General features: G+C 37.2%; 1 protein-coding gene and 1 non-coding gene across 2 annotated transcripts; both read right to left on the minus strand.

Moving 5' to 3' along the window:
• Positions 1-3,439: 3,439 nt before the first annotated feature.
• TRNAL-CAA (transfer RNA leucine (anticodon CAA)) lies at positions 3,440-3,523 on the minus strand. Its single transcript has one exon. It is a non-coding gene; the product is annotated as a tRNA-Leu (tRNA).
• A 582-nt stretch (positions 3,524-4,105) lies between these two features.
• LOC139871825 (ATP-dependent RNA helicase HAS1-like) lies at positions 4,106-8,811 on the minus strand. The gene is made up of 13 exons (XM_071859570.1): positions 8,674-8,811; positions 7,818-8,312; positions 7,544-7,729; positions 7,248-7,433; positions 6,899-6,982; positions 6,693-6,734; positions 6,406-6,477; positions 6,019-6,318; positions 5,474-5,512; positions 5,263-5,367; positions 5,086-5,154; positions 4,666-4,791; positions 4,106-4,568 (listed from the first exon to the last, which is right to left on the minus strand). Exons 2-13 carry the CDS (start codon positions 8,268-8,270, stop codon positions 4,380-4,382), a joined length of 1,851 nt encoding a protein of 616 aa, XP_071715671.1. The 5' UTR covers positions 8,271-8,312; positions 8,674-8,811; the 3' UTR covers positions 4,106-4,379.
• Positions 8,812-25,226: the final 16,415 nt, after the last annotated feature.

Genomic DNA, 25,226 nt, shown 5'->3' on the forward strand with positions numbered 1-25,226 from the left:
ACAATATAATAATATAATACAATAATAACAACAACGCACAAGGTTAACCCCTTAACCTCAATCATACGCACATTGGCCGAACAACCCGAGCCTTAGTGAATTCGCACAACCCGAAATTCACTTCACAACCTTAAGATGACCGAACAACCCGAGTCATCATGAATCCGCACTACCCGAGATTCACTCCTCAATACCAAAACCCACGGTCACGGGATTATAAAATTCACCACGTCGGGGCCATACTCATCACAACCACATCAACCCTTCGCCATTGGGTTATAACATCCACACCACAATCACATGTGATAATATGCACACAAACGTGTACCTCGACAAAGGTGGCCAACCAAAACGCACAACCGTGCCATTTGGACCTATACACAAGTCCATCAAATCCACCTACATGTGAAGTGAGCTCTATAACCGAGAATCACTTCACCCGACCCGCACCCATCCTATACATACATATGTACATAGGATATTAACACTCACCTTGAAGTCTTGAGAAAAGCTTCCAAGTAATCCACAACACGTCAAAGGAAAGTACCTATTCCATTATCATAAATATCACAACACAATTAGATTGGATTTACAAACCAACCCAATTCGACACTTAGTGCAAACTCGACCCAAATGCACTTCCAAGTACAAACCGCACCCAAACTTAACCAATAATCACTAACACAAGTGATAATGGTCCTAATATGCCAATTAAACTCGAACACGAGTGTTAAACGCGTGTCTTGCCCATTTTGACACCAAAACCCTAGTTTTGACCCATTAAGACCAAAATCTCGTCCTTTACAAGTTTTAACACCAAAACACATTGGAATCGGTTTAACACTTCAACTTAATCCATTTTAAGTTCATAAACCTCGCTTAATCCACAATCGGGTCAAAATCATCATAAAACCCTAATTTTGACTCTAGTCAAAATTAGTCAACTTCAAGAACCCTAATTAACACCAAAACCTCAATAATCACTAACACTAGTGATTAAACACCATTAACAAGTCCTTTAAGCTCAAACTTGCACACCAAACCCAAAACCCGCCAATAATCACAATAAACCCGAGTATTGGTGTAAATCTCCAAGTAACAACTAAATGGGTTTCATCTAAGAATCATACAAACAAAAGCCCTAAAATTGAATGATGAACACAAAAACGAATTTCGGAGTTAGAGCTTACCACTAGTATCACCACGTAGCCAAGAACAAGGAGAACAAACTTTCCAACTACACCAAAGATCGAATCACAACTCTTGAGCTCCAAATCTCCACTTTAATCTTTGAGTGTTTTATGTTTTGAGAGAATAATGGAAAGAAAATAGAAAAGAAAATGAAATGAAATGGGATAAGTGGCTGAGATTTATCCCCACAAACTGATCCATATGTGAAATGACCATTTTGCCCTTGAACCCACCACATTTAAGCTAGAATTCGGGTCTGAAATTCAGACAGGTCGCGGCGCGACCCGGATCTCCGCGGCGCGACAATACACTGTAACTGGCACTTCTGTTTGGGCCACCTTCTGTCCCATCTTTGCTTGATATACCGCGGCGCGACGGCCTTCCCCGCGGCGCGACGATTCACCAGTTTTGCTCCATTTTTGTATCAACAAATCCTCGTCTCATAGTTCCACTCGTACGCTCTAATCCCGACTTGTTAACGCAAGTAAACCCTTCTAGGAAACCCCAAAGTGAACCTAAACCAACAACCCTTGCATGCATGCGTATCCATCACCTTTTACCCATATATACACTTATACATACATGCAATGTACACTAAGTACTCCGCGTACTTCTCGTTCTAATATATATACATGCATTTTCACGCAACCCAAACCACAAAGGTATATCTATACATACTTTAATATCTCCATGCCCATGTATATACATATATATATGTATATATCCATTTCTCGCGTATAAAATATTCGGGTGTTACACAGATGAACGTAGGTCTTATATCCCGTATAAATATGAATTAAAGGGGATCAAATGAACGTAGGTTTTATATCCCACCATGCAAATTTCCTTTGTTTCCTTCTAGTTTCACTGTCGTCGTGACCCAGCAAATTAAGAAGGGATCCTTCCTTCTTTTCTTGTCCACGTGCACCACACACACTTTTCTTCTTTTTATTTGCTATTCAACCAATGCAAACCTTCTTTTCTTGTTTGCAAATGTCGACCAAAAACATACGTTCATTTATACCAAAAACTTTTCTTCTTTTCTTCCAAGCACATAAGGTGTTCGATGAAATGTATGAAGGAAAACGATCGGGCATGAGCAAGAGGCACCTTGCGTCCTTGCGTCCCCGGGAAGCAAGGTCGCAAGAGGCTCCTTGCGTCCTTGCATCCCCGGGAAGCAAGGTCGCAATAGAAACCCCCAAGTGCAAGGACGCAAGGCGCAAGGCACCTTGCGCCTTGCACGGGCAATTTGGCAAAAAAAAAAAAAAAAAAAAATTGAGGCTCCAACGCAAAAATGTGAAAAAAATGGGCAAAAAAGTGATAATCCCTTCCTTCTTGTAATCACATAGTTTAGTTAGCCCACTGGCCCGTTTGTGTGCCTGAGTAATTAATACTAGTACTAGTATGTTAAGGAACAAAAAAGCATTAATTTTTATTTTTATTTTCTTATTTTTTACGTATATAAAATAAACAAACTGATCACCTATAAAATAAACAAACTTATTTTTTTACGTATATACTAGGTTTAAGAGCCCCGTGCGTTACACGGATGACTAAATAATCGTATAAAATTAATTGACTTTATCAAGCGTGAATAATACAAGTTTAAACAAAACAACTAAAAAAGTGTGGCACCATAACAAACTTCAACAAACTAGGAAATAAAGCGAAATAAAATGAACCCAATTATACTAAAGAATTCAATAATTAACTGATGATGTACTTCTTAGCCATGGATAATTTTACTGATAAAGGGGATGATACTTGATACCATCTCTTCTTTGATACAATTTTTAAGAGGGGTATCACCCACACTGGCGTTGAGATTAATGGTTGCTCACTTGCTCGTCATTGATTGACGAATGAAACTGCAAGTATATAAAATATGGTAAGTTTAATGTGACATTCAAAATATAGCATATATCTCCATTTAAATATACTTCAATAGCTATATCTCCATTTAAATATAACATATATGTCCATTTAAATATAGCATATATCTCCATTTAATGAGTCACAGTATTATTTGGTGAATCTTTATTTAGTAATAATTAATTAAAATTAAATAGATAAAGTGCGTATATATGGTGCATTTAAAGATTTAAAGTGAACATATATGATATTATTCACTATAATTGGGTACGTACGTGATTTTCAAGATTAAGAGATATCTGATAAAAACCATGGTTAAAATGTAGAAGTATGTTTACACATGCAAGATAGCAAAAGTTTTCTTAAAAAAATAGAATGTCAGAAGTGGGATTTGAACCCACGCCCTCTTTCGAAGACCAGAACTTGAGTCTGGCGCCTTAGACCACTCGGCCATCCTGACAACATGCTAATTCGTCACATTTTATTATTTAAAATCTAAATCGTTAAACTATAGTATAATACGAAATATGTTTCAGCTTCAAATAGATTTGGAAAAGAAGTGGTGTTTCAGTGTCAACTTAGTTACTTACTTTGATACATAATTTTGTTCATACTAATATCGTGTATCATCTGACTCTTTGTAATGTCCATCTCCAATGTATTTATTTCATTGAAAAACTTGTTTGTTGAATTGAGTAATAATGATTAATCAACCTATTACCTACTAATGTTCTGAAAAGTCCATCAATTAAAAAAATTTTAGCTTCAAGATTGCAATAGATGTTGACATACATGTGCAACAGTACCTTCTCATGATTAAAAATGCTGCAACTGAAACTACATTCAGAACCACTTTTTATATCCTTAACAGAAATGCTTCACTCAATTAGGTTCTCAAAATTAAAGGCCAAACAGTTCCTTTATACTGAATTCAATTCTATCAGGATATTTCAGAATGTTGAAAAAATTAAACTAAAGGTTGTTCAAAGTTTTGTAGATTAAAGAAAATAATAATAAAACAATAAAAAAGTCATTGGCAATCTGGGTTAACCATTTAGCACTTAACCATTATGTCTTATCAAACGCAACGTCATTTGGCATTTAATTCTAAACAAACTGCAGTGTATTCAAGCTACACAAACTCCACCACAAGGGAACATAATATCTGGAATAAAAACTGTAAATTATCCTTGGCAGACAAATAAAATAAAATACCTCTTGATAACAAAATGTAGTAAAAAGAACAACCGTCTTATAGTAAATAAAGTTTAAACAACATTAGCTTCAAAATTGGGCATGGGTGACATCATCTGCTGCTAATATCTTACAATCTGGGTGTTATCATCACGCCCTCCACGGTTCCTGCCATAAGGATTGTTTTCGCTAAATCCATTACGACTTCTTCCTTCAATCTTACGTGATTTTTGCCTGAACTTTGATGCATTACTGTCTATGTTCAAGTTTAGCTTTGGAGGATTCGAAAAGCAAAATGATGCCGCGACAGCCTGTCATCATTAAAAAATCGAAACAAAATGAATCTATTAAGAAAATAAGACCCACAAAACAGCATCTATTTATACAAAGTATAAGTATATATGGTACCTGCATATCGAGACGATGAACATTAAAGATGTCCTTCATGGAATGTGAGTTATAAGCTAACAAGTAGGATCTATATGCTTCTTTAGCTGATTTGTTCAAATAATAGTTGTTGCCAACCAGTTTTTCCTGTTTAAACATACCAAAAAAATCAATCAATAGAACACAAAACGAGTAAAAAGCCAAAATTACAAGGTTATAAGGAACATGTCAAAAGTATCCCCAAAGTGTGTATATTTAAGATATGCACAAAACAAACTTAAGTTTTTTTCTTTGATAAATAACACAATTAATTACACCACCATGCTTGGCACTTTCTTTTGCTTAGTAAAGATGTTTTCAAGTAAAAAAAAAAAAAAAAACCCGGCCAATACCAACCAGCCCATTTTGCCACCTTTATGGTCAGCCAAAAGATATACGTACCAGGTGAGACTGCACATTTTTCATTTTCTTTTCATCGAACTCGTACTCCTTAACCGGTACTTTTGCAGCCTATCATATAACAATAACCCGAATACCAGTCAGTTCAATAAGACATAGCGATCTTTTTACTGATTTATATATTTATTTTCGCCCAAAAAAAAAAAAAAAAATATATACCTTGAGGTAGCGAAGAAACTGTAGCTCTTCGGGAATAAGGAAAAGCAATGCATTCCCTTTAGCACCCTCTCCACGAGCAGTTCGACCGACTCGATGAATATATTCCTATGATTAGATGATAAATAATAAGATGGCCAGATAAAATAATAAAAATAAAAATATTACTACAATATGAAATAAAACATGAAACTGAAAAGGTAAAGTTAAGCACCTTAGGCTCATCTGGAGGATCATACTGAACAATCCAGTCCTATAAACAAATAAGAGTCAATAATGTTATGCACATAGAAACTGTATTGGTTATCTAGAAAAAAAAAAAAAAAAAAAAATCAAAGTAAGCCACTATTAATAAACTAACAAATACAAAGATTGAGCCCATTAAATAATCAGAACAATGTAAATTTGTGACACTGATTTCAGGTAAGACTTTTTCAAGATGATACTCTTTCCCAGAGTAAAAAGAAGACTAAACCTTCATACATATTTTTAATATTTAAAAAAAAAAAAAAAAAGACGCGACTAAATTTGTGACATTGATTTTTAATATTCAAAACATCCTAAATAATTTTATAACTATAACAGAATTATTAAGGTTTGCAAGTATATACGACAAAACAACAACAACGTAACCCAATACCACATGAGTGGTGTATTGGGGAGGTGAGATGTAGACGATCTTTCCCAAAAAAAAACTACCCATTTTGACACCACTAAACCCATCAATTTTGCAAATTCTATGTAGAAAAAGGTACATACCACAGCAGGGATATCAAGACCACGAGCAGCTACATCAGTACATAACAAGATTCCTTTCTCTGCTTTGCAAAAGTCAAAGAACGTAGAAGTTCGTTTTTGCTGCTTTTGTTTCCCATGAATATCAAAACATTCCACTTGAATATAAGTAAGAAGCTCCGAGTGAAATTTAACCGAATTGCATGATGAAAAGAAAACCATCACTTTTTTTGACAGATTTCTTATCAAGAAAGAGTATAAAAGTATGAATCTTTTTGCACTTGGCACCACACAGTAACCTTGTTGCAGACCTTCATTAGTCACCTAAAACAACCATAACATCAAAATTAGAAAAATAATTCATGAAAAAAAGCGTGATTTTTGGTTACAAAAAGATAACAGTTTGTTTACCTCGACCCTCCCATCATCTACATCGATGTAAACAGGAGTATTACGAAAGGATAAGCGGGCGAGATCCTCGACCTGTAAAAGATAGTCGATAAATAGAGCATAAAATAAACAAATATCAATGAATAACGGAGTAAAAGAGCATGATAAACAACAGTGCGGTACAATTCTGAATAAGTTAGTAAAAACTTAAACAGCCGTGATTTGACATGAACGGGAAAATAAAGCAAAAAAAAAAAGAATAATGTTAATTTAACTAAAACCACAACTATTTGACTTGAGAATAGTACCTTCTTGGTCTGAGTGGCTGAAAAGAGAGCAGTTTGCTCCGCCTGCGGATTATAAAGATCACACCTTAGTTCATGATGATGCAAGAAACCACTTATCGTAGATATAATATATTAACTTTAAAAAGAACACTATACATAAGCACATACATATTCGAAAATGATAGGATAACAAGTAAAAATATGGTGAAAGCTACAAAATAACATACCTTCGGTAGGATTTTAATAATCTGCTTCATTTCTTCCTCAAAGTTTGCTTCCAGAATCCTATCAGCTTCATCGATCACAAAGCACTGCAAACCCCCAAAAGTTATAATTTTATAAAACAAAAATAAATTTCACAGTTTCTCGTTTCAATTCACCGTTCATAGTTATAAGCTAAGATCAAATATCATCGGCAGCAGTAGCAAACATATAGGTGTGGGAATAAATAGCCCTTACAAACATTTAGCTCAAATGATATACCATTGAAATTGATACGTTTACTACAACTATTTGTGTTTCATTATGATCAATAAAGCATTAGCATCATACGTTAAGTGAAGCAAACAACTTTACCTTAAGATTCTTATAGATAAACCCTTTTGTGTTCTGTAAATGATCAAGAAGTCGCCCAGGAGTCGCTACCAATAAATTAACTCCCTTTACAAGACGCTCAGCTTCTCCTCTTCTCGCTGCACCACCAATAACCAACCCAAGTGTCTGCGAATGATACTTTAAAAGATCCTTTGCAACTGCATGAGTCTGTACAATCATCATCACACAAACACCTTAAACTCAGTTCATGAACACACATAAAAATCACATTAAACACAAACAAAACATCAAAGAATGTAGAGAAGTCGAACACGTACTTGTATCGCAAGCTCCCGAGTTGGGCAAATGACAACTACACCAGTTCCATTTCGAGGAACAAAGTTGCCACGATACAACAACTCAACAGCAGGTATCAAAAAGGCTAAAGTTTTACCAGAACCCGTTCTCGCAGCTCCAAGAACATCTTTTCCTTCCAATAGAGGAGGAATACCTCTGGATTGAATCTTCAATCATAATATATGCATACGAGTTAAACAAGTTTAAAGCAAATAACAAATAATAACAGATAAAGTTCAAGCCTTTTTGGTTTACCTGTGTCATATACTGAAAACCCATATCCGCAATAGCTTTCTTGGTTGGTTCAGACAAGGGTAAAAGAGTAAACGAATCACTACTCATAATACCAGTATCCGCACTGCGCTTCACCTTCGTTTTCTTCGTCTCCTTTATCTCCTCTTCTTCCTCAACGTTCAAACCCTCATCGCCGTCTTCTTCTTCCTCTTCCTCTTTTATTTCATCGGTCTCGATCTCATGTTCTTCGCTTTTCATCTTCTTATTTTTCTTCACCTTCTTCTTCCCCTTCTTCTCTTTCACCTCAATTTCTCTCTCCACCTCATCTTTTTCACTTTCATCGACTTCTGCTACTTGTGAAGCTTCGGCACCATTATTGTTCTTTTTGTTCTTGTTCCTCTTTCGTTTCTTTTTGCTATTCGAACCCTCACCGTTATCAGTTTTAATATTAGGGTTGTTATCTAAAATTGCCATAGCTGATAACTACCACTGTCTCTGTTTAATCTCAGCAATTATCTGTTTAATTCAACCCACAAACAATGTGAAATAATCAAAAAATCAAAATCAATTCAACTGACAAAACGTATATACAAAATAATAAATAAATAAAAAGCCTTTTTATATCTGGAAGCTAAAAAACAATTTTTTAGTAACAACACACGAATATGAAACTATAAGTTCCGGAAAACAATGATTGAATAGCGACTAAACCCTAAAATATCATCAAGAGGCAAACAAAACTTTGTATATTAACTCGAAATAAGCAAAAGATAGCAGCTTTATATGTTCACCATGTAAAATGGAGTAACAAAATGGAATCAGAATAAGTAAATAAAAGAATTTCGTTACAAATAAAGTTGAATTAAAATTAAAATACCTATTAATAATGGAAACGAGTGTAAGAATGATCGAGAGAGATAGAGTGGCGAGCCGACTTGAAGAATCTGAGAACGTTGGCGTGGCTGGTAATTAGGGTTTTAGAATGAGATATAGGTACAGGATTTTTTTTTTGCAAGTCCGAATAATAAACTGAATTGAGGGTTTGTTTGGTAATTTAACTCTTTTTATGTCTAAACTGAATAAGAAATGAAGCGTAACCATTGTGGACTAGGATCCGGGCTGTAAGCAGCACCTTAAGCCCATTTGCTTTAACAAAAGCCCATCTAACGATACACAAATTGTTGAAACAACTTGCAGGTGAAAAAAATTCGGTTTTTTTCCAAACCCAAACCAGTTTTTCGGACAACCGGTTTTAATAAAAAAGTATTTAAATCGGGTTTTTTCGACCTGAGTGTTTTTCTTTTTTTTTTTAATTTTCAAATATAGCCTGGTTTTTATAAATATTTGGTTGTGTATGGACTATTTTACCCTCATAAATTTGTTAGTGTAAATGTATGTTGTTGGATTAGTTTGAAAACACACCAAACACTCTCCATTCTCTTTAATTACTCATAGTATAGTATAATCTTTCTTATTTCGTTATTATGGATAACTCACAACAAGCATCCGCTTCGGGTTTCACTTCCAATTTACGAAGCAAAACTTACTCAAATAGGGATATGCATCGATTAAAAAAACTTTCTGAAATCCGGAAGTTTGGGATAATTACGATTTATGTATTATGAATGATGAATGATGGGTCGAAAAAGGATTGTTGTAAGAAATGTGGGTGTAACGACCCCAAATCCGTTTACCAAAAACAAAGCACATTTTTTTTTATATGTTAGGTCCCATTAAAACGTTCGTAATACATAACACCTCCAACTCTGTTTTAACCAAAAACATAATATCGTAATGATACGTTTAGCAAATTATAATGACCCTTGGTAAACAAATTACACATTACAAAAGCATTTGTAATAATGACCCAATCACACGAAATACGAGTTAATACACAATAACCCAACCCGATACCAAGAGCATAATCCCGGGGACTACCAAATCCCCAATCCGCGTCGAAATCTCCAAAAGTTACCCCATCGAGCCCAAACGCTCCTACGCATCTAGTCTAACAACTAGCTAGCTTCACAAACACAATACCTGTAAAAAGGTAAACAACGAGAGGGGTAAACATAAAGCTTAATGAATGCAATAATTATACATATACATATATAATCTACTTACTTGCAAATACTTACACAGATACCGCATACGAGCTAGCAATTCAATAACCATGCAATCACAATGCATAAACTAAATATCCGCAATTCACAATAAGCTAGAATCGCCAATAGCATATAGTTCACAGTTTAATATGCTAAAACAAAACTCAAACAACCATGGTTAACCAATCGTACAAGGGAATGGTGCTCACGAAAGACCATCGGAGTTCGCAACATCCATTAGTGTACTTAACACCGCATATCACTAACCCCCGGGTGACATCCTAACACCTCGATACTTCACCCCTGGGTGGCATCTTAATACCTCGATACTTCACCCGTCAAACTTTCCGGAGAGGTGTCTTAACACTTCGACACTTCACTCGTCACGTGAAATGTGGTGTCTTAATACTTCGACACTTCACATCTCACGTTACACAAATAAATACATCATATACATACACATATAATTATTCCACTCACCTTGAAATGCCCGCACAAGTCACGTACAACATGATCTCCGTCCTTAAATCCGAGCAAGTAACCACCTATATCACACATATGTACAATATGCACATAAATAGCCATTCTCTAAAAGAGAACCCGACACAAACATCCCTTAGCCGAGGGATCACACCTTGCTCGCTAAAACCCGCCCATTTAACACCTAATGGACACAAACCAATTACCACTTTGGGTGGTAATTCAAACACACTCAACAAGTACAATTTGACCTACATTATACTCGACACCAATTATATCAAACAGGTCTTAACACTAAATTACTATTTAGGTAGTAATCATTTCAAACGTCATTTACACCAAAACTACAACATGTGCAATATTGACCCATATTGCGTTTGACCACATTTGACTTATGTTAAAATACCATTTTAACCCAAAATCACTTCCCACGATTACTTTCATTCAAAGAACGCCATTTAACACTTAACACAAGTGTTTAAACATTCATTTAACCAAAACTAGTGTCATTACCAAATTTGACCCAAATCAACTTACCCATTTTGACATAAGTCCCAAAAACGCCCAAAATCACTAACGGCTAGTGATTATATTTCCAAAACACCAATTAACACCTAAATCAAGTATTTACATACTTGATTCACCAAAACTTGACTCAAAATTCATTTCGACACCAAACCAAAGTCAACACCCATTTTGACTAATACTTGTTCTTAAGAACATCAAAACCACCAATACACTTACAAACTAGTGACTAACACCCAAATCCATGACAAATACTTCCAAATTCGTCATTAAACCCTAAACCCACAATAATTGGGTTTACTTACACAATACATACAACAAAACCCCCAATTTCATGAGAAATAGGGTTTATAACCCTAACTAACCCAAACCCTAACTCAAACAAGAGTTAAACACTTACAATTCGGATTAGGGTTTACCTTAGCACCAAAACGAAGTCAAGAAGCTAGACACACCAAGAAGACCCAAGATCCACTCCAATTTGGGCAAGAATCATCACCATCTTCACCCACTCAAGCTTCCTCTCTCTAGGAACCCTTCTCTCTCTCTAAGATTGGGAGTGTTTGAATGGATAAGAAATGAGGATTAGATAAGCTTGGAACCAGTTTTGTGGCCAAAAACCCGGCCATAAAGTGAAAAGACCAAACTACCCTTCTTTTAAATTACAAAAATAATAAGTATGCTGAATCAGGGGGTGTGCGCGCCGTGAGCACTATAATACGCGCCCCTCACACCAAGTGTAATTGTGTGAGCCGCGCACCTAAAAGCGCGCCCCTCACACCAAGTGCAAATTGTGCGAGCCGCGCACCTAAAAGCGCGCCCCTCACACCAAGTGCAAATTTTGACTGGTTGCTTTTTTCTTCATACGTGCGCACCTCACATCATAACTAGCGCGCCTCACACATTCCAAACTTCAATTTATGGACATTTTCTTGCACTTTAAACCATTCGAACTTATACCCACAACCTATATAACCCACGAAAACATACGAGCTTTAAAATGTAGGAAAATAACACGATTTGCGCGATAAACACTTTAAAACCCGAATCCTCCAACTTTAATCATTATACAGTTGTACTTTTGAAATTAGGGTCTTACAACTCTCCCCACTTAAACTGGATCACGTGCCCGTGATCTCCGTCACTTAACAAACCGGAACCACACTCAATGGTCCTCCGACACCCATCCAAAATCGATGTCCATAACAATTTCCATTAACCCGAATATCTCACCACACGCTAATAGTCACTAGCGTGCATTACCGCAACCAACGGTATCTCATACTCTCAATGTCCAAAATGCCCACTTAGGAAATACGGTAAACACCATATATTCCTTCAAATTCTCTCAGCTACAACTTGCAACAAACTACATCCACAACAATAACACCCAACGCGATCTACTAAATTCACTATGCCGTGAATCAAGTCTTGCATTAATCCAAATCGAGAAGGATTTATGCCACGTCAAACCTTCGTACTTCAACGACTCGTAAACCAGCCAATCAAGAATGTTCTCTGAATCAAGAACCAACTTTCCCCCGTCTCCACTACCAGGTCATTCCTTCAATAAAGAAATCTCGGCATCACCAAATAATCACACTAGGGACACCAACTTTCCCATCAATCGATCCGCACACGACCATCAGTCTCTGGATTAATCCAGTACGACAATAATACACCACGAACTAGGCAAAACATCAACACTCGATACATGGTTTCTCCCTTAAACCCTACAACACATCCATACACTACGGCTTCCTAGTACTAGCATGGAAACTATTCGTGTACTAGAATCCCGTCAACAGCGAATTATCATCATAACAATTCATGATTTGCCACACGACCCACAAAAATATCCACCCATGTAGGGTGAATCTGCCTACCTAGACCGTCCGTTAAGGACGGCCTCGACATTTAAATGTAACTAACGGGTCACATCACTAGGGAACACACCCGCATAAACAAACAACATCCGCGTGTCTCGATGTGAGACAATCAGGACTGACATTCCCCGCCTCACAATCGTCCATAAAGTGGAATAATCCTCTGACAATTTCCACGATCACGTTTCCCGACAGGGAAAATACAACAAACACCACAATAACTAACTTGTACCTACTCAATAGTACTATCCGAGTTTCATAGCAACCCAGATTTACATTATGAGAGCACCCGTAACGACAACTTCATTCTCTCACTTCAAGATCTCAAGCTTCACATTTGGTTCATACTGCACTTTGGTACTACACGACCACCTTGCTTAAGAAGACTTACACTTCATTTGATCCCATCATCACAACTCTACACATAACATTCCAGAATTGTAACTCACAATCGTAACGCATGATCTTGAGTCGACATTAACAACCCGTCACTCTTCCTCGTTAGGAACTCTCAATCCCTATTGAGGCCTAGCACAGTACACTCTGACACTTCACTATACATAACACCACCGGAGCTTCCTTGGGCGGCAGTAAAAACTCCCCCACTCGGAATTCAGCTCCACATTCTCACCGCCAAGATGATAACAACCCGTGGAATTACCATTCCACAACACACACATAATCATTTTCATCATTGATCATAATCGCCGAATCACCGCAAATTTACTTTAGGCTCTCAGAGCCATCATACACAATCACTAGAGATGTCGTACACGCGACGACACCACACCTTCATACCACAAATCACAACTAATAGCCCTTCATCGTTGGCAAAGCGAACTCCACCCAAGTCTTACATACGCCTCTAAGCCTAAGCATATGCCACTCTACTTAATCAGTCATGCATCTCAGTCAAGATCACCTGTAAGACCCTAATCAGTTTGTACAACAGTGTAAATATGTTACGTAGAGTGTGGGTGATGTTGTGCAGTTAAACAGAAGTCACTGAGTGAGCTGAGCCTAGTGCGCGCCGCGCACACTAAAGGGAGCGCGCCGTGCACCCTTACTGTAGCCGGGTTCCAGCTTTTTAAATCAGATATTTTGATGGGCATTTTGATAAATTCACTTATGGACGGGTTAAAGACAGATAGGTCAGTTTGTGGAGCACCATTACTCCATTATCAACAACCTTATCACTTTAACTTTAATTCTAGAGAGAGATTGTGATTTTTGAGAGAGAAAGCTTAAATCCAAGAGGAAGGAGCTTGTTTTGGGTTAAAGTTCAAGCATTAAAGTCGTTCATCTTATCTCTAGCTTCATTGTGGTAGTTGTGGTATGTTCTAATTTTATTTTCCTTACTTTGATTTAGTGTAAGGGTTAGGGTTTGAGTAAATGATGAACACAAAACCCATTATTGGTGATTTTGGGTGTTCTTGGGTAAAAATTGAGTCTTGAATACTAATTGGTGACTAGTCTAGGGTTTCAAAGTATTAAATGATGTTTATGAACCCTAATTGGTGAGTTAATTGCTAGCACACCTAGTTATTTAGTAAATGGGTGTTGGTTAGTTAGTGGATGACCCGAAATGGGTGTGTTGTCTTAAAATGGTTATTTGGGTAATAAATTGACCTAGTTTGGAAAGATGGGTATGAATTACCCTAATTATGTATTAGTTGGTGTTTTTGGACCTTAATCACTAGCTTTTAAGTGATTAGTGGTGGTCTTGACTTTAATTGGGCGGTTTTGGTATAAATGGGCGATTTAATACATTAAGTCATTAAATGCTCATGTGTAAGTGTTAGTATTGAGTCCACTTAGCTTGTGTGTTGATCAAGTACTTATTATATTAGGTACTTTGCTTTGAAGCTTGTGGAGGTTGAAATCGTCATCTAATTGTTAAGGTGAGTGGAATAATTATATGCGTATGTATATAATGTATCTATTTGTTGTAGCGTGAAAGGTGTAGTGTCGAGGTGTTAAGACACCACGTTTCACGTGAAGGGTGTAGCATCGAGGTGTTAAGATGCCACTCGGGTGTAGCATCGAGGTGTTAAGATGCCACCTAGGAGTGTAGTGTCGAGGTGTTAAGACACCACTCCGTAAAATAATGAGTGTTGCATCGAGGTGTTAAGATGCCACTCGGGGTGATGTGCCGAGGTGTTAAGGTGCCACCCTAGGGGTTAGTGGTGCGAGGTGTTAAGTGCCCTAATGGATGTTATGAACACCGATGGCGTTTTCGCGAGCGCCGTTCCCTTGTACTATTGGTCGACCATGGTTACTTGTGTTGTAAGCATATTATATCATTTCGAGTTATATTATTATGCGGTTGTTGCTAGCTTGTGGTATTGGAGATTATAGCTTGTTAATGTGACGATAAGCTAATTGTGTTGCTAGCATGTTTGCGGTTTGTGTAAGTGTATGCAAGTAGGTATAATTATATATGTATTCGTATAATTATTGCATTCACTAAGCTTTGCTTACCCTCTCGTTGTTTACCATTTTATAGGTTCTGTTTTGGACAAGGGTAAGGGCATCGTATTGGACTAGAGATCCCGCTTGATGCTAGGGGACGCTTTTGGCTTTAGTAGCTCTTGAAGTTTGACCGGTAGTTGGGTAGTTTAATCCCAAACGCCATGCTCATTGTGTAGTTTGGAACTTAAACTTTTTGGTGGTCGAAACTCTAAACTTGTATTAAACTTGTATTTTGGGTCGTGTGGGCCCCGCTTGTAAAACATCATTTTTATGTTTGATTCGTGTTAGTTTTACATATATAGGTTTGTTGTGAAAAGCGTTCGGTCTAAAAATGTCGGGAAGTGGTCCATCTTTTTGTGTGTTAAAAACAGTTCGGACAGAAGCTGGAGTGCTCTGTGCGCGCCGCGCACTACAGGGGATGAGCGCCGCGCACTCCCCTGTCCAGCAGCTTTTAAATTTTTTTTATTTTGGGACTGTTTATGGTCGGTTATCGGGTTGGGTTGTTACAAGTGGTATCAGAGCATGGTCTAAGGGATTTAGGAGACTTGAGATAGGTGCCTAGACTTAGACCTTATTGTGTGAGCGCTTTATGCGGGACTTGTAGGACTTTGGGTCTAATCGGGAATTGTTAGTGCATTGGTTTATGAGAATTAACCTTGTGCTAATTGTTTGTGTTGTGTTTAGCAAGCATCAAGCGAGATAGGCGTTGTACTAGCGAGTTAATGCGACGTGCTCGCGTAGTAATGACTAGCTACCATTATTACGGGTGCAAGTCGTGTTAAACAAGCAATGTACGATGATTGTTGAGTGAGATGGAGTAGTGTGGCATATATGTATATACACATGTAATTGTCCTTTCGTTTTTGTGGTTTAACCTATTTCGTTTTATAGAATGAAGACGAGAAATGGTCCCGATCATGATAACGGAAGTACAAGCGAGGACGCCGAGTTTTCGGCCAAGGTTGAGGCCGTCTTTAAAAAGTTAAAAGCGGATTTTCTTACGGACGTCCGAAAGATCTTTCAAGATTCGGTCGATGGGCAGGTGACCGATTTGATAAATGAACGAATGAAGGCCACTATCGAAGAGGCCCTTGATGCTAGAAACCTTTATCCTCGCGGAGAAGGAGGTGAAGGAAGGCGGGACTTCTATTATAAGAATTTCAAGGACACTCAACCCCTGATGTTTAATGGGGTGCGAGATCCTTTGAAGAGTACATGTTGGATCTCCGATATCGAGGGAGCTTTCCATACCGCGGAATGCCCTCCTGAGAAAAAAACAAGGTTTGGTTCAAGCATGTTGCGGGAGGAAGCTAAGTTGTGGTGGGACGATAAGATCAACTTATATGGCAAAGAACAATGTATGAACTTGACATGGGAGGAGTTTAAGAAGGAATTCTTCAAAGAATACCGAACTTCTTCCAATCTTGATAGAATCCGGGACGAGTTGCACCATTTGCAACAAGGTTCAATGGACTTGGTCACACTCAAGTCTACCTTTTTGGCAAAAACTCGTTTTTATCCGGAATATGTGGGTGACGATCACAAGCTAATGAAATATTTCTACCGTACTTTGAATGATGAGTACAAGGGTAAGATTAGTCGGGGAATGGCTAAGACTTTTGAAGAACTATTCGAGTTGGCTCGGGATTTTGAACCGGAGGTTCCAAGGAAGAGTGATTTCACTTTTTCAAAGAGAAAGTTTGAAGGTTTTAGTTACTCTAACTCTTCAAACAAGAAGAACAAGAACAAGAAGGGTTCCGAAAGTTTCAATAGCGTGAAGAAGGGCGCTACCGGTGGTTTTTCTTATGCGTGCTACAATTGTGGGAAACCGGGTCATATGGCTCGTGAATGTCCGAAACCATTTTCCGGAAACAAAATCACTTGTTTTAATTGCGGAAAAGAAGGGCATAAGAAGCCGGAGTGTCCCGACTTGCGCAATGATAATGTTAAGCGGTTAGAGAAGGCGGCGGGTACGGAAAGGGGTCGAAATTATTTGATGACCAATGATGAAGCCAAGCAATCAAACGAAGTCGTCTCAGGTACTTTCGTGGTTAATTCTAATCCGGCAAGAATTCTATTTGATAGCTGTGCAAATTTGTCGTTTGTGTCTCCTAAATTTGTGCCTAAACTTGATAGACCGTTAGCTAAGTTAAGTCATCCGGTAGAAGTCGAAATAGCGGACGGCAAGACGGTGCTAGTGGTTGATGTGTGTGAAAATTGTGATGTTTTTTTCGGTGCCGAAACCTTTAAAATTGATCTCATTCCAATGACCTTGGGCGATTTTGATATTGTCGTTGGTATGGATTGGCTCGATCGTTATAGAGCCGATATTGCATGTCATGATAAGTTTATTCATGTGAAGACCCCAAGTGGGGGAGAGTTGATTATTCATGGTGATAAGCGAAGGAGACCGGTGCCGATATGCACTTTTGCACGGGCACGTCGTCTCGTTGTTGCCGGTGGCATGGCTTTCCTTGCTCATGTTGTTGATACTCGCAATGAGCCACCACCCATTCATGAAATTCCGGTGGTTAATGAATTTGAAGACATTTTTCCGGATGAGTTACCGGGTGTTCCGGCGGAAAGACAAGTTGAATTTCGCATTGAGTTGGTTCCGGGGGCTACCCCCATTGCTAAAACTCCTTATCGTTTAGCGCCGACGGAAATGCAAGAGTTGTTAAATCAAACCCAAGAGCTACTTGAAAAGGGTTTCATTCGACCGAGTGCTTCGCTATGGGGCGCTCCGGTTTTATTAGTGAAAAAGAAGGATGGTAGTATGCGGATGTGCATCGATTACCGGGAGTTGAATAAAGTGACGATCAAGAATCGTTATACGTTACCTAGGATTGACGATTTGTTTGATCAACTTCAAGGTGCAACGTATTTCTCGAAAATCAACCTACGGTCCGGCTATCACCAAATGCGGGTCCGTGAGGAAGACATTGAGAAAACGGCCTTTCGAACGCGTTATGGGCATTTTGAGTTTGTTGTGATGCCTTTCGGTCTTATGAATGCACCGGCGGTATTCATGGATCTTATGAACCGAGTGTGCCAACCTATGTTGGACAAGTCGGTAATAGTGTTCATTGACGACATACTAGTCTACTCGAAAAGTATGAACGAACATGAACATCATTTGCGTGAAGTATTGAAGACGCTACGAAAGGAGAAGTTGTATGCAAAGTTCTCCAAATGTGAATTTTGGCTAAGGGAAGTTCAATTCCTTGGTCATATTGTGAACGAAAACGGTATTCAAGTAGATCCGGGGAAGATCAAGACGGTGAAGAGTTGGGGACGACCGACTACGCCTACGGAAATCCGAAGTTTTCTCGGATTGGCCGATTATTATTGTCGGTTTATCCAAGATTTTTCTAAGATTGCTTCTTCGTTGACGAAATTGACAAGGAAGAATGCGAGGTTTGTTTGGGAGAACGAGCAAGAAATTGCTTTTCAATTGTTAAAAGAGAAGTTGTGTCAAGCTCCGGTGTTAGTGTTACCGGAAGGTGTTGAAGACATGGTGGTTTATTGTGATGCTTCCTTAAATGGTCTCGGGTGTGTTCTAATGCAAAGAGGTAAAGTCATCGCTTATGCCTCTCGACAATTAAAGGAACATGAAACGAGGTATCCGACTCATGATCTTGAGTTGGCGGCGATTGTGCATGCGTTGAAAATTTGGCGCCATTACTTGTATAGTGTCAAGTGTACGATTTATTCGGATCATAAGAGTGTGAAACATCTCTTTAATCAACGAGATTTGAATTATCTCCAACGTAGGTGGATGGATGTGGTGAAAGACTATGATTGTGAGATACTTTATCATCCGGGTAAGGCGAACGTTGTCGCGGATGCGTTGAGTCGAAAGAGTCAACATCCGGCGATACGAGTTGGATCGTTACGTTTGATTATTACCAACGATTTTCTTGAAAAGCTTGGTGAGATTCAAATAGAGGCTTATGTTCACAACAAGCATACAGAGCGAATCGTGGGCCAATCGGAGTTTATTACTATGGGTCCGCGTGGTTTGTTGTCTTTCCAAGGAAGGGTGTGGGTGCCTAAGATGGGTGATTACCGACGAGTGCTACTTGATGAAGCACATAAGTCAAAATATTCCATTCATCCGGGCGCGACGAAAATGTATCTTGACTTGAAGAAAGATTATTGGTGGCCGGGCATGAAGCGTGATGTTGTGAAGTATGTTGAGCAATGCGTCACGTGTTTGCAAGTAAAATCCGAACACCAAAATCCGTATGGTAAATTGCAACCGTTTGAAATTCCGAAATGGAAATGGGAGCACATTACCATGGATTTCATAACAAAGTTACCTAAGACGGCGAGAACCCAATTTGATACGATTTGGGTGATAGTTGACCGGTTGACGAAAAGTGCTTTGTTTCTTCCCATTAAAGAAGCAATATCGTCCGAGGCCTTGGCTAAGTTGTTTATCAAGGAAGTGGTCTCTCGACACGGGGTTCCTATATCTATTGTTTCGGATAGAGATACTTGTTTTACATCTCGGTTTTGGGAAAAGTTTCACGAAGATATGGGTACGCGATTGAAATTGAGCACGGCGTATCATCCTCAAACGGACGGTCAAACTGAACGTACAAATCAAACTTTGGAAGATATGTTACGGGCGTGCATTATTGATTTTGGTGGTAGTTGGGATGAGCATTTGCCTTTGATGGAATTCTCGTACAATAATAGTTATCATACTAGTATCGGGATGCCACCTTATGAGATGCTTTACGGACGGAGGTGTCGAACTCCCATTTGTTGGGGAGAAGTGGGTCAAAGAGAAATCGGGAGTACCGATTTGGTTTTAGAGACGAATAACAAGATTGATATTATTCGGGAACATTTGAGAAAGGTTCAAGATAGACAAAAGTCGTATGCCGACAAACGTAGACGAACGATCGAATTTCAAGAAGGCGATATGGTGATGCTTAAGGTTTCGCCATGGAAGGGTATTATTCGATTTCGAAAACGGGGAAAGTTAGCTCCTCGGTTTATTGGTCCCTTTAAAGTTTTAGCTCGTGTTGGTGAAGTCGCGTATCGTTTGGAATTACCCGAAGAACTTGCGGGGATCCATAATACCTTTCATGTTTCCCATCTCCGTAAGTGTCTTGCGGATGATTCATCTTGGGTGTCGTTAGACGAGATTGAGCTAAATAACAAGTTGGAGTATGTTGAGGAGCCGGTTGCTATACTCGATGAAAAGGTTAAGAAATTGAGAAATAAAGAGGTGAGGACTTTTAAAGTCCAATGGCGTCGAAGTATAGGTTCCGAGTTTACTTGGGAGCCCGAAGAGTTCGTGTTGGTATATCTTCCCTCTTGTCATGCGGCTTGGATTGCGAGGACGCAATCCGAATAAGTGGGGGAGAGTTGTAAGACCCTAATCAGTTTGTACAGCAGTGTAAATATGTTACATAGAGTGTGGGTGATGTTGTGCAGTTAAACAGAAGTCACTGAGTGAGCTGAGCCTAGTGCGCGCCGCGCACACTAAAGGGAGCGCGCCGCGCACCCTTACTGTAGCCGGGTTCCAGCTTTTTAAATCAGATATTTTGATGGGCATTTTGGTAAATTCACTTATGGACGGGTTAAAGACAGATAGGTCAGTTTGTGGAGCACCATTACTCCATTATCAACAACCTTATCACTTTAACTTTAATTCTAAAGAGAGATTGTGATTTTTGAGAGAGAAAGCTTAAATCCAAGAGGAAGGAGCTTGTTTTGGGTTAAAGTTCAAGCATTAAAGTCGTTCATCTTATCTCTAGCTTCGTTGTGGTAGTTGTGGTATGTTCTAATTTTATTTTCCTTACTTTGATTTAGTGTAAGGGTTAGGGTTTGAGTAAATGATGAACACAAAACCCATTATTGGTGATTTTGGGTGTTCTTGGGTAAAAATTGAGTCTTGAATACTAATTGGTGACTAGTCTAGGGTTTCAAAGTATTAAATGATGTTTATGAACCCTAATTGGTGAGTTAATTGCTAACACACCTAGTTATTTAGTAAATGGGTGTTGGTTAGTTAGTGGATGACCCGAAATGGGTGTGTTGTCTTAAAATGGTTATTTGGGTAATAAATTGACCTAGTTTGGAAAGATGGGTATGAATTACCCTAATTATGTATTAGTTGGTGTTGTTGGACCTTAATCACTAGCTTTTAAGTGATTAGTGGTGGTCTTGACTTTAATTGGACGGTTTTGGTATAAATGGGCGATTTAATACATTAAGTCATTAAATGCTCATGTGTAAGTGTTAGTATTGAGTCCACTTAGCTTGTGTGTTGATCAAGTACTTATTATATTAGGTACTTTGCTTTGAAGCTTGTGGAGGTTGAAATCGTCATCTAATTGTTAAGGTGAGTGGAATAATTGTAGTGTCGAGGTGTTAAGACACCACGTTTCACGTGAAGGGTGTAGCATCGAGGTGTTAAGATGCCACTCGGGTGTAGCATCGAGGTGTTAAGATGCCACCTAGGAGTGTAGTGTCGAGGTGTTAAGACACCACTCCGTAAAATAATGAGTGTTGCATCGAGGTGTTAAGATGTCACTCGGGGTGATGTGCCGAGGTGTTAAGGTGCCACCCTAGGGGTTAGTGGTGCGAGGTGTTAAGTGCCCTAATGGATGTTATGAACACCGATGGCGTTTTCGCGAGCGCCGTTCCCTTGTACTATTGGTCGACCATGGTTACTTGTGTTGTAAGCATATTATATCATTTCGAGTTATATTATTATGCGGTTGTTGCTAGCTTGTGGTATTGGAGATTATAGCTTGTTAATGTGACGATAAGCTAATTGTGTTGCTAGCATGTTTGCTGTTTGTGTAAGTGTATGCAAGTAGGTATAATTATATATGTATTCGTATAATTATTGCATTCACTAAGCTTTGCTTACCCTCTCATTGTTTACCATTTTATAGGTTCGGTTTTGGACAAGGGCAATGTGATGACCCGGGAATTTCTGACCAAATTTAAACTTAATCTGTATATGATTTCGATATGATAAGCAAAGTCTACTAAATTGAATTTCAAAATTTTTGAACTATCTTATGAAATCATTTGACCTTCGACCAGTTCCGACGATTCACGAACAATTAATTGAAACTTGATAGGTGTATATATATACATATTTAAATAATAATTGGAAACATAAATTTAAATATTGTATGTTGTTGTTACTAATTTTATTTATGTAAATTAAAATAAAAAAATAGGATATCATAATAATTATTATTTAAAATATATCTCTATATATAAATAAAGTATATTAAAAATATATATATATAAATATTAAAGTGATTGTAATGCTCGTTTGATGTATCGATTGATATTAAACAAGTTATATTTAAACTTATGTAATTTTAAAATAAAAGGTGAGTCAAAAATGAGTTTTATAAATTTTAGGCTTATTAAAAATATATTTAGATGTTGTTTGTCAAATTCTAAAACTTTTTATATTTTGCTTGGGGGTTGGGAGTGATTAATTAATGTAATTTTTAATTAATGGTTAATGACTAAATTTTATACCATAATGATCTAAATAAATAAAGATACTTAAATTAAAATTTTGGGATTTTTCCGAAGACTTTTATCCGCCCCTGATTTCAAATAGTGCACGATACACGGGCAGTGAAGAGCGTCGGCAATCTAATAGTATCATATATATCCGTGATATTGAAAGTTTGAACATAAATACTGTGCATCCTTTGTTTTTTTTCCACTTTATGACTCATAACAAATAATATATATTATTATAATTATTATTCTTATTAATATTATAATTAATATTATAATTACTACATTACATATATCTACTACATAACCATCGAGGCATTTAGATGGGATGATATCAACCAAGAAACCATTGAGCAGCACCGGTCTCTAACCATCGTAGCAACCACCACAACCACCTACAAGAACCACCGCGAACCACCATCTCCTTCATCACTCTCTCTCTACCTCACCATATCTCTCTCCACTTTCTTTCTCCTTCATGTACTATCAAACCTATGCTACAGCCGTGAAACGCCACCACCGTACACCCATAATCACCATCGTTTCCATCACTTGATCACGGTTTATGTTTCTGTTCCAGCCTACCATCAAGAATCACCCCAACAAATCACTACTATTTTCGCTTTAAACCCTCATAGACGCCACCAACACAACATCATCATTCAATCATTATCATTGATCTCTACCTGCTTTTGTTTGTTTTGTTGTTCGACATCAATCGGTCCCAAACCAAAACCATCACCAAGAACCATTTAAAATAGTCTGTAAGCTTGCAATCATTTTTTTTTCTCCTTTCTTTCTTTTCGAATATAACAACTACTACTGTGTTGTCGTTATTTTCAAACATTAATGGGAATAATAATTAAGATAATACAGTAACATGTTAATGAAAAAGAAACGCGATGATGGATAGCGATGATTAAGAAGACGCATAGTGATTACGATAAAGATAGGTGTTTATGTTGATATTGATAATATCACGTTTATGTTGAGGAGGTTTGATGGATACGAGTAATGATGATGATGGATTATGATGATGATGATTATGAATTATGATAGATGTTGAGGAAGAAGATAAACAGGAACGAGTTACATAGTTTTAATTCTAGCATTATTTCAGAAAAGCAGAATCGGTTGAGCGGTTTAAGGTGTCGTCATGTTAACGAATGGTCAGGGGTTCAATCCCAGCCTGATGCAAATTTTTTTGTTATTAAAACAACCATTGGGCCTGGAAAATGAATTGGGCCGTTAGGTGTTTGAATAAATTTAATGGGGCTTAATAATTACTGTGGGCCGAGATATGTGTGGGCGAGAATAAGTAATTGGATCGTTTATTAGTTGGGCCGAGAAATTTGTTGGGGCATAAACCTTGTTGTAGACTTGGGCTAGTTTATGGAACTGATAAACAAATCATTTAAGTATATATTGGATACAAGTAATTTCAGAAAGATACAGACAGAGTAAATGGTTAAGTGTATTGGGGTTTAAGCGAGAGATCTTAGGTTCGATCCTTGCATGGTGCATTTTTTATGGGCTTCTAAGGTAGTCCTTATTTATTATACTTATTATTATGATTATTGTTATTATTAATTGTTGCTATTATTGCTATGTATTGTAACTATTATTATTATCATTGATATTAGTATTAGTAACATTTTAGACGTATTATTATTAGTAACAAAAGAATTATTATTAAGGTTACCATTCGTAACAAGATTGTTATAATAATAATTATTATTAGATATTAAATATTAATATCAAAATTATTATTTTTATCATCATTATTATTATTATTAAATCCTTTATTATATTAAAAACTACTGATATTAACATTATTAGTATTGTTATTAATACAAACTATATTTTTACAACTATATTATTATTTAAGGAATCATTATTTGTAAAACTATTATGTTTCATTTTTATATCTTAGTATTAGTATTATTATCTTTACTTTAATATTATTATAATTATTGATTTTACAAACAAAAGAGATTTATATATAAAAGTATATTACATACTATATTTTTATATGAAATATTATTAATTATAGTAATAACTAAATTACATATAGTATATAAAATATTTTAAGATATTATAAATAATAATATAAACACAGATAAAAATATAAATATTAATTTTAAAAAAAACATTATATATATGTAACAATAAGTTACAATTTAATAACAAATTATAATAAATATATATACAATATTGTTCGATTACGATTATATGTATTGATGAAAATACAAATGATATAGGTTCGTGAATCCGAGGTCAACCCTGCATTGTTCAGTTGTTCAATATAGTCATATGTATTTTTACTACAAAATACATTAGGTGAGTTTCATTTGCTCCCCTTTTACTCTTTACATTTTTGGGGCTGAGAATACATGCAAATGTTTTATTAACTGTTTTACAATAATTATATACGTGAGTTCATTTGC

The sequence above is a fragment of the Rutidosis leptorrhynchoides genome, chromosome 10, assembly GCF_046630445.1.
Source record: "Rutidosis leptorrhynchoides isolate AG116_Rl617_1_P2 chromosome 10, CSIRO_AGI_Rlap_v1, whole genome shotgun sequence".
NCBI classification, from domain to species: domain Eukaryota; kingdom Viridiplantae; phylum Streptophyta; class Magnoliopsida; order Asterales; family Asteraceae; genus Rutidosis; species Rutidosis leptorrhynchoides.

Bases quoted from the DNA above. Each gene is read 5' to 3' on its own strand.
- LOC139871825 (XM_071859570.1), bottom strand. From the start codon at position 8,270: ATGGCAATTTTAGATAACAACCCTAATATTAAAACTGATAACGGTGAG. The intron at 6,478-6,692 runs GTACTATTCTCA...TATCTTTTACAG, and splicing joins CAGCCACTCAGACCAAGAAG to GTCGAGGATCTCGCCCGCTT. The intron at 4,569-4,665 runs GTACCATATATA...TAATGATGACAG, and splicing joins TTCATCGTCTCGATATGCAG to GCTGTCGCGGCATCATTTTG.